This window comes from Salmo salar, chromosome ssa06 (genome assembly GCF_905237065.1).
Source record: "Salmo salar chromosome ssa06, Ssal_v3.1, whole genome shotgun sequence".
NCBI classification, from domain to species: domain Eukaryota; kingdom Metazoa; phylum Chordata; class Actinopteri; order Salmoniformes; family Salmonidae; genus Salmo; species Salmo salar.
In genome coordinates, this window is record NC_059447.1 from 37,807,800 (window position 1) to 37,818,845 (window position 11,046).

At 43.0% G+C, this 11,046-nt stretch overlaps 1 protein-coding gene across 1 annotated transcript; it reads right to left on the bottom strand.

The window, feature by feature from the left end:
• Positions 1-6,874: 6,874 nt before the first annotated feature.
• LOC106607399 (forkhead box protein J1-B) lies at positions 6,875-10,829 on the bottom strand. Its single transcript, XM_014204322.2, is given in 4 exon segments — positions 6,875-7,453; positions 7,455-8,147; positions 8,747-9,331; positions 9,481-10,829. Coding segments are annotated over 3 exon segments (1,413 nt in total). The 5' UTR covers positions 9,320-9,331; positions 9,481-10,829; the 3' UTR covers positions 6,875-7,306.
• Positions 10,830-11,046: the final 217 nt, after the last annotated feature.

Genomic DNA, 11,046 nt, shown 5'->3' on the forward strand with positions numbered 1-11,046 from the left:
GATCTCATCTCGGTACCTAATGGCAGTCAGGCTACCTCTGGCGAGCACATGGAGGGCCGTGCGGCCCCCCAAAGAAATGCCACCCCACACCATGACTGACCCACCGCCAAACCGGTCATGCTGGAGGATGTTGCAGGCAGCAAAACGTTCTCCACGGCGTCTCCAGACTCTGTCACGTCTGTCACGTGCTCAGTGTGAACCTGCTTTCATCTGTGAAGAGCACAGGGCACCAGTGGCGAATTTGCCAATCTTGGTGTTCTCTGGCAAATGCCAAACGTCCTGCACGGTGTTGGGCTGTAAGCACAACCCCCATCTGTGGACGTCGGGCCCTCATACCACCCTCATGGAGTCTGTTTCTGACCGTTTGAGCAGACACATGCATATTTGTGGCCTGCTGGAGGTCATTTTGCAGGGCTCCGGCAGTGCTTCTCCTGCTCCTCCTTGCACAAAGGCGGAGGTAGCGGTCCTGCTGCTGGGTTGTTGCCCTCCTACGGCCTCCTCCACGTCTCCTGATGTACTGGCCTGTCTCCTGGTAGCGCCTCCATGCTCTGGACACTACGCTGACAGACACAGCAAACCTTCTTGCCACAGCTCGCATTGATGTGCCATCCTGGATGAGCTGCACTACCTGAGCCACTTGTGTGGGTTGTAGACTCCGTCTCATGCTACCACTAGAGTGAAAGCACCGCCAGCATTCAAAAGTGACCAAAACATCAGCCAGGAAGCATAGGAACTGAGAAGTGGTCTGTGGTCCCCACCTGCAGAACCACTCCTTTATTGGGGGTGTCTTGCTAATTGCCTATAATTTCCACCTGTTGTCTATTCCATTTGCACAACAGCATGTGAAATTTATTGTCAATCAGTGTTGCTTCCTAAGTGGACAGTTTGATTTCACAGAAGTGTGATTGACTTGGAGTTACATTGTGTCGTTTAAGTGTTCCCTTTATTTTTTTGAGCAGTATACTTATGGGAGTTAGCATTTAGCAGTCACTTCTTCTAAACCTGAACAGGGACAACTTCTAAATGTTATGCAGTGAAAACAGCCAAACATATCCAAATCGGACTTTAGTAACCACATCAAATTGTATTGGTCACATACATATACAGTTGAAGTCGGAAGTTTACATACACTTAGGTTGGAGTCATTAAATCTTGTTTTTCAACCACTCCACAAATTTCTTGTTGACAAACTATAGTTTTGTCAAGTCAGTTAGGACATCTACTTTGTGCATGACACAAGTACATTTTCCAACAATTGTTTACAGACAGATTATTTCACTTATAATTCACTTTATTACAATTCCAGTGGGTCAGAAGTTTACATACACTAAGTTGACTGTGCCTTTAAATAGGTTGGAAAATTACATAAAATTATGTCATGGCTTTAGAAGCTTCTGATAGGCTAATTGATATAATTTGAGTCAATTGGAGGTGTACCTGTGGATGTTTTTCAAGGCCTACCTTCAAACTCAGTGCCTCTTTGCTTGACATCATGGGAAAATCAAAAGTAATCAGCCAAAATTGTAGACCTCCACAAGTCTGGTTCTTCCTTGGGAGCAATTTCCAAATGCCTGAAGGTACCATGTTCATCTGTACAAACAATAGTACGCAAGTATAAACACCATGGGACCACGCAGCTGTCATACCGCTCTGGAAGGAGACTCGTTCTGTCTCCTAGAGATGAACGTACTTTGGTGCGAAAAGTGCAAATCAATCCCAGAACAACAGCAAAGGACCTTGTGAAGACTCTGGAGGAAACAGGTACAAAAGTATCTCTATCCACAGTAAAACAAGTCCTATATCGACATAACCTGAAAGGCCGCTCTGCAAAGAAGAAGACCCTGCTCCAAAACCGCCATAAAAAAGCCAGACTACGGTTTGCAACTGCACATGGGGACGAAGATTGTACTTTTTGGAGAAATGTCCCCTGGTCTGATGAAACAAAAATAGAACTGTTTGGCCATAATGACCATCATTATGTTTGGAGAAAAAATGGGGAGGCTTGCAAGCCGAAGAACACCATCCCAGCCGTGAACCACGGGGGTGACAGCATCATGTTGTGGGGGTGCTTTGCTGCAGGAGGGACTGGTGCGCTTCACAAAATAGATGGCATCATGAGGTCGGAAAATTTTGTGGATATATTGAAGCAACATCTCAAGACATGAGTCAGGAAGTTAAAGCTTGGTCGCAAATGGGTCTTCCAAATGAACATTGACCCCAAGCATACTTCCAAAGTTGTGGCAAAATGGCTTTTGGACAACAAAGTCAAGGTTTTGGAGTGGCCATCATAAAGCCCTGACCTCAATCCTATAGAAAATTTGTGGGCAGAACTGAAAAAGCGTGTGTGAGCAAGGAGGCCTACAAACCTGACTCAGTTACACCAGCTCTGTCAGGAGGAATGGGCCAAAATTCACCCAACTTATTGTGGGAAGCTTGTGGAAGACTACCCAAAACATTTGACCCAAGTGAAACAATTTAAAGGCAATGCTACCAAATACTAATTGAGTGTATGTAAACTTCTGACCCACTGGAAAAGTGATGAAAGAAAGCAAAGTTGAAATAAATCATTCTCTCTACTATTATTCTGACATTTCACATTCTTAAAATAAAGTGGTGATCCTAACTGACCTAAGACATGGAATTTGTACTCGGATTAAATGTCAGGAATTGTGAAAAACTGAGTTTAAATGTAGTTGGCTAAGGTGTATGTAAACTTCCGACTTCAACTGTATTTGGCAGATGTTATTGTAGGGGTAGCGAAATGCTTCTGGGTCTCTTACAATACATCAATCATGACGGATTTGATGAATATTCACTTTTTTAAAATAAAATGTTTAATTTGCCCCAATCCAGCTTCCTTCTATCCCTCATGGTCTGCATTCCATTGACCTCCTAACACCACCTATACAACAGTATTGTTTCATGTGGGAGACCACATACCTTCATCGAGGAAGTTAATGAAAGACCATTGGATATTAAACCATTATTCCCAACCATGCTTTGTCTTTGAGAGAAAAATACAATTTTCTTGAGTTCCTGTGAAGATTCCAGTCACAAACAGTAGGCAACTTGGTCTGAAACCTGGTTGTCCAAACAGCATGGTAAAAACAAATAATAAAATGTTCTATGTTCAGATTGCGTTTCTTTCTGGAGGATGTCATTGATCAGTCAGCCAGTCAGAATTGGGAATGGACCGTGGAAATGAAATGATCACGTGAGAAAATTAGATTAGTCTGTTTTAACCACTAATGTGACAGATACGAGACAGTCGATGAAAACGGATCGCTTTTGTGTGTCTGAATATCAACCGTGATATTTGGTCTCCCAAAAGATGTTTAAGTGAAGCCGAGAATGTAAAAGTTGGAACTTGTCAGGTTTCTCCTATCATAATGTATACACAACAGTGATAATTGAAGACACATCTATAACCATGCTCAAGAGTATAGAAATGTATTTAGAATGATGTTTTAAACTCAGCAGAGCTGTGCATTAGGACAGAGATTTACTTGGCTAATGCAAGGCACTATGCAGTCAAATGCAGCTCTTCATCCCCTTCTCTGCTCTGGCTTCACACACATCTGAAGGAGATGTAACCCCAGACGTCTCTCCACCACACAAAGACTTCCACTTGGTTTGGATGAAGATGCAGGGAACAATGAGAAGCAATCATTCTCAGAGTGAATGGACTCTGGGGATTGGGGACCACTTGTTTAATAATATGTATGTCAGGTCGGGACTGTTTGCACAGACGTAATCGAAACATACACAGAACAAGCCATAGAGCTTTCAGGCCGCCCCCACTCTGTGTTGTGCTTTCTACTGTATATCACTGGAAAGACTAATAAAAACCAATATGATTTGTTTTGTTCATGTATTGTATACATGAGTGAACCCATCAGTATCAGTTTACCCTTTGTTTCAGCTCCTCCTTGGCTGTCCTGTGCCCCCCAGCAGTCAGCTCCTGTAATCAGCAGTACCAGGAGGACATAAAGCAGACAGGGTCAGGGTGCATTGACCGCCCTGCTTGTTCACCCTGACAGATCTGCATGTTGGGCCGACAGTGTGCCACAGCCCCTTGTTTGAACAGAGCCCCATGGTTCAGCCTGCAGGGAGATAAGTCTATCGGGGCAGCTCAGGAGGGTTGGCTTCGACACCAGACAAGACGTTTGTCCAGGGGGGAATGTTAGATTTGAGCTCACCACCCAGCTGTACCTTCCATTAGATTGTCTGGAAAGTAAAGGTCCACAAGCTGTGGTGTGGTTCAGTTTGAGTTTAAGTGATGTGCAGATTGGCCATAGACCTCAGGATGACCCAACCTACCTACACATCCAACTGGTTTATGTTTACTCAGAACTGCATAATAACACAATGGCCCCTGCATGCCCAGACCTGCTCCTCTACCTCCACCTGACCTGACACTCTTCCTTAACACCTGCCTCTGGGCTGCTCATGTTCAGGGTGACGATTACATAAACATTAGACTTACACAGACGGACCAAGTTGCACCATGGTTATTAGTCCAGTGGGTCTGGCCATCTTATAAAGCTTCGACAAGCTCAGACTTGCCTCGGGGAAATATGTACTTTTTTTCTGTTGTGAAAGACAAAGAAGTTATCTTCATTATAACATGGGCGCAAGAGAAGGAGGGGAGTGCTCAGAACAGGTCACACACACACACACACACACACACACACACACACACACACACACACACACACACACACACACACACACACACACACACACACACACACACACACACACACACACACACACACACACACACACACACACACACACACACATCACCAACTGATTATTTTATCCTGGAAGAACTTCTCCACCATGAGTGGAATTGAATGAGCACTGCTACAATACCTCATCACGCTCTATTGCTAATGGATCCTCCTCTGGAAATGGAATTTGGATTTGTTGGGAAAAATACTCCTTGAGGGAACTGAAAGCAACGTTTCATCTTGCAGAGATGGAAGTGTGTTCATCTGCCCTGCTGGGTGAAGTGCTTTGTTTTGTACCATCCATTTCAGAACACACTAAGTGACCTGGGCTTAGGCAGGCTGGTCCTCATAAGATGAAGGTTCAGTGGTGTATGGTGAGAGGGTTTAGGTAGGGGATAGAGATAGGACAGTTCATTCCTGGTAGAGTGGAAGAGTATTTGTCTGTCTACATACATACATTAACAATAGATAATACAGTATAGTTAAGCAATAAGGCACGAGGGTGTGTGGTATATGGCCAAGATACCACGGCTAAGGGCTGTTCTTAGCCACGACGCATCGCAGAGTGCCTGGACACAGCTCTTAACCGTGGTATACTGGCCATATACCACAAATCCCTGAGGTGCCTTATTGCTATTATAAACTGGTTACCAACATAATTAGAGTAGTAAAAAAAATGTTTTTGGTCCTACCTGTGGTATACGGTCTGATATACCAGCGCTGACAGTCAATCAGCATTCAGGGCTCGAACCACCCAGTTTATAATGCGATTTATACAACGGGTGGGTCTAATCCTGAATGCTGATTGGTTAACACCTATTTACTCTGTTCCATATTTTTCCTATCCCTAGGAAGATCATAGAAACTACATCACGAAAGCATTTATTTTTAAGTCCACTGTATTTATTTAATGAACGCATTATTTACAGCCTTTTAATTAATAATTCAATAATTCATCACCCCATTCATCACATGTACGTTTAGATAAACGTACTGCAAAATAAATGACCATCTACGCAGAAAAAGTTATTCAGTATTTTCATATTTTAACTGTATTACTTGAATCATACATAAAACATCCTTTCAATAACATACCATTACAACCATGGTTATACTAATGTTAGGTAATCCTGAGCCTTTTTAGAATATCTACTAATGGAAAGAATATAGAAAATCATCATAAAGTTTTACAGTTGAAGACTTTCAGAGCATAATGTAGCCGGCTAGACAGCCAGCAAACTGTCACTGCACAACTCTCTCTTGAATTATGTCTGATCTGATTGCCCACACAATACTGATTATGAAATTAGATTAGATTAGTATGTGAAGAGTTCCAAAACACTTTATACACACATTTTTCACATTTGTTTTTTCGTCAGAAATTATTTCTTATCCTTCATGTGTGTGTAAAATATCAAATTGCCACTCGTCTAATGTCCATTGCTCGTGTTTCTTGGCCCAAGCAAGTCTCTTCTTCTTATTGGTGTCCTTTAGTAGTGGTTTCTTTGCAGCAATTTGACCATGAAGGCCTGATTCACACAGTCTCCTCTGAACAGTCGATGTTGAGATGTCTGTTACTTCAACTCTGTGAAGCATTTATTTGGGCTGCAATTTCTGAGGCTGGTAACTCTAATGAACTTATCCTCTGCAGCAGAGGAAACTCTGGGTTTTCCATTCCTGTGGCGGTCTTCATGCGAGCCAATTTCATCATAGCGCTTGATGGTTTTTGCGACTGCACTTGAAGAAACTTTCAAAGTTCTTGACATTTTCCAGATTGACTGATCTTCATGTCTTAAATTAATGATGGACTGCCATTTCTCTTTGCTTATTTGAGGTGTTCTTGCCATAATATGGACTTGGTATTTTACCAGATAGGGCTATCTTCTGTATACCACCCCTACTTTGTCACAACACAACTGATTGGCTCAAACGCATTAAGGAAAGAAATTCCACAAATTAACTTTTACGAAGGCACACCTGTTAATTGAAATGCATTCCAGGTGACTACCTCATGAAGCTGGTTGAGAGAATGCCAAGAGTGTGCAAATCTGTCATCAAGGCAAAAGGTGGCTATTTGAAGAATATAAAATCTAAAATATATTTTGATTTGTTTAACACTTATTTGGTTACTACATGATTCCATATGTGTTATTTCATAGTTTTGATGTCTTCACTATTATTCTAAAATGTAGAAAATAGTAAAAAATAAAGAAAGACCCTTGAATGAGTAGGTGTTCTAAAACTTTTGACCGGTAGCGTATAGATTTTTGGAATTAAACCCTTCATGTAAAACGAAGTGGTTGCTAATTAGGATAGATTTGTTTTGTTCTATAACAGACATTCAATACTACAATAAAAACAGCATGTTTGTTTCATAGATGCAAACAATCAAAAAGCAAATAGAAAATGCTCATAAAAACACAGTAAATGTGACTCAGATAAAAAATAAATGAACGTATGTTTCTCTGAATTAATCCATAATGCTAATGTAGCAAAACAGTAGTCTATAGGTCCTCTGGCCTCCTGCTGGAGTGCGTGTTCAGTATTGGGGCTGGGGCTGGGTGAGGGTGTCACACATAAGACTCTGCTGTCCCCCATGGCTGCATCTCAGTGAAGAAGCCTTCACAGAAGCTGAGACTATGGTCCAGGGTGATAGGCACTGCCTGTACCTCCTCTTTCAGCTCCTCCCAGGGGTGCCTCTGCTGCTCATCAGGGAAACAGTGTCAGCTCCTCAAAGTGCTGTGGGTGGACCGCCAAAGGGAGCGGCTGCTGCAGCCCAGTCAGGTTGAGGTGCTGCTGGATCTCCTCCATGCTGTAGCAGCCCATGGTGGTCACCTCCATATACCTGCAGGCCTGCTGGTGATCCCGGTCAGCCCCTCCGCTGCACCACTTCCCCAGGTGCCAGTCCCGGCCTTGATCCTGCTGGGAGAGCTCCACCTTACAGTCCAGGGAGTTCAGAGCTAGGTTAATGTCTAGATCCTCAAAGTTATTGCTGCTCCCATTCAGAACATCGTCAAACACCATGGCCCAGTCTAGTTCACCCTTCAGTGCCTCTGGTTCCATGAGATCCGGTGTCAACAGTGGTGACTTATGGACTGTCTCCCACTTTGTGCCACCAAGTTTGCGTCTGTTCCCAGCACCTGCCCCTCTGTGGGACACTGTGTAGTGGGCCTGGGGGAAATGCTGGTGGTACTCCTGGGTTTTTCGGTTACGAGATGATCCTTGGGTTTTGTTGTGTCTCTGGGTGTTGAAATGGATGTCTGGCATCCGCCTGCGCTTGAAGACTCCATTGACAAACATGTCTGCGTACTGAGGGTCAATCTGCCAGAATCCCCCTTTTCCTGGTTCATTCTTCTGCCTGGGAACCTTCATGAAGCACTTGTTGAGTGACAGGTTATGACGGATAGAGTTCTGAGGAGAGAATAGAATGTAGTTCATGAAAAGATGAGCTAACTGACAGCAGTCTCATTAAAGATTCTCTGTCATTTGTTGCTGGATCGTCATAATGTTCTAACTAATGATGTGTATATATAAATCATAGGTTATAACATGTCAAATGTGCATCGTCGGGACAAGGTAATAACCATTTAAGTTCAGTGTACTCCTGAATCATATAGTCCCCATCACAGAGATTCCAAGAAAATCAAACAACTTCAATTATTTAACTTTGTCTAATAAAACTACACATTCTTAATGGTGAGCGAGCGTTGTGTCTTTTCTTGCCCAATGATGTCTACTCATTTTACGTTGCACCTCTACTCACGTTGGTTGAGCACCTTCTACTTATTTCCAACAAAAAATTCGAACATGAAATAACCCATGATTACATCAATGACGAACAAATATAACCACGATAGGCCTAGAACCTATTTTCCATACAACATCAAAAGAAATACTGTATCTCTGAGGGATTAGTTGCATGCAATCTCCCACACATCTCTCTCTCCCCCCGTGTTGTGTACCTCTCTCAGGTTTGATCAATAATGTAGAAGACAGACTGCGTCACTAACCTGCCAGCTGGTCTCAGCACGTCTGTAGTAGCAGAAGTTCTCTGTGATCCAGTTATAGATAGCGGACAGTGTGATCTTGTTCTTCTTGCTGGCCTGTATGGCCATGCAGATCAGTGTGGCGTAGGAGTAGGGAGGCTTCACCTCGTGGTTGGTCTTGAAGTCTACCTCCTCCAGGGACTTGGCTGCCACAGTGATCTGGTGGTGGTTGTTGGTCACTGTCGGGTGAAGGGAGTAGTAACTGGTCCTGTTGGCTGAGGCACTGGAGGTGATGGGGCTGCCTGCACTCTGAGGCATGCCGGAGGCTGCAGTGTCCCCAGCAGGTGGACTGGAGGGTGAGTCGGAGCCCTGAGGGTGCAGGTGGCTGGGCTCAGGCAGGTGGTACGGCTGGCAAGTGGAGCCCGGTAGGCTTTCTAGACTCGCACTGACTATGGTGAAGTCCTGGAGCCATTGGAGGCTGGTGAGACTGTCATCCAGGAGCACTGAACCATTCACACTGTCTTGGTCTTCTGGGTGAAGCTTCATCGATTTCTCCTTGAATCTGGTGGCAATCTCCTGACTTGGTAGTACTGGCATTGTAAAGTGTCCCTGTTAATAAATTCCCACAAAAGATTGGTGTGATCTCACTCAGCTGACTTTAAATTTACAATATGAAAAACTGCATTATAATCTCATAAAAATAAAAGAACAGTGGCCATTCATTTATAAAGAAGTATTAGCAAAAGCAGTACATTTACCTTGGTCTTGGTGTACTCTGCAGTACAGTTTGAATGATCAGCTCCACCGTTCTCATGTGGTACCCAAACCTCTTACACGTTGTGATGTCTGTTCAGATGGCTAGGAGAGGAACTGCTATCTAAACATGTAAAGCCAAGACTTCATTCGCAAAAGTAGCCTTTATGTTTCCACATTCATTCAGATCCTGTCGATGTGTGATAATAATCCCATAACGGCGAGGGGCAGATCAGAACATACTGAGGGAAAAACAGAAAATACCGCCTTGAGTTTTAATAGCGCTAAACAAATAGCAGGTCGCTGATTGGCTCCGTGGTTTTCAGGTTTCGCCTTTGTTTCTCCGGCTCGCTGTGTGTACATATACAGGAAGAATGTGTTAAATCAGCGAAAACAAACAGAATGCAATTACACAGAATATTCTATGTACTATTTTTTTACCTAATTAATCAGAAACAAAGTGGCTTCTGACTGTCATGAATACGTTGTGCATTCATGAATTGTAAGAAGGATGAGTTTTGATTTAAAAACTGAAGTGCAGTTTTGTTACTAAGGGTCTTCTGTAGGCTATTGGACAGTTAATGATACATCATATTTAAAATGTATCCTGAATAATTGTAGATAATGAATACATCCTTAGTTAATTGTAAAACAGCCACCTTTGGAGTCAAATGTTTTACAACAGTGATGTGACTTTACCTACACATGGTCGATATTTGAATTGACTTTTGATTAATTCCTCGTTTTATAGACATTGAAGACATACATGTTACAGTTAATGACAATGTGTGTTGTAGAAATTGCGAACATACTGGCTCTGGGATGAAATTGGGTAATTCTGGCTTTTACATGATGTATTAGCGACATCTACTGGTTATTGTCGATGTTAGGTTCTCGAATTTGCTGTACCCGTTTTTTAATCAGCAGTTATACCCAGCTGATAGGGAAACTATGATTCCGTTCAAATGAATATGATCATTGTAGAAAACTCCATCACAGTCACTCTTTCTCTGGTCCTGGGAGTCTGGGACAAAGGCTCACAAACTCTGTCTTTCTAACTCAGGGTGTCAAACGAATTTTTCCCCGCGGACCGCATTCACGCATTCGGTCTTCGACGATGTCCGGAGGACGCACTAAAATGGGTTTTATTTCCTCGCCATTAAAATTGGCCGAAAATAGTCCTCTCTCCATCATGTTTTGAATTGTATATACTCCCCGACTGTCTATCTTTAATTTCGATGATTATTAACGAGTTGGACACAGTCAAGAAAGTGTATGAAGGTACTGTATCTCCATTATCGTTTCTACACAGTCCCTATATGGTTTTAGACATACAGACACTACATGTCCAAAAGTATGTGAACACCTGCTCGTCAAACATCTCATTCCAAAATCATGGGCATTACTATGGAGTTGGTCACCCTTTGCTGATATAACAGCCTCCACTCTTCTGGGAATGCTTTCCACTAGATGTTGGAACATTGCTGCCGGGACTTGATTCCATTCAGCAAACAAGAGCATTAGTGAGGTCAGGCACTGATATTTGGAGATTAGGCCTGGCTTGCAGTAGG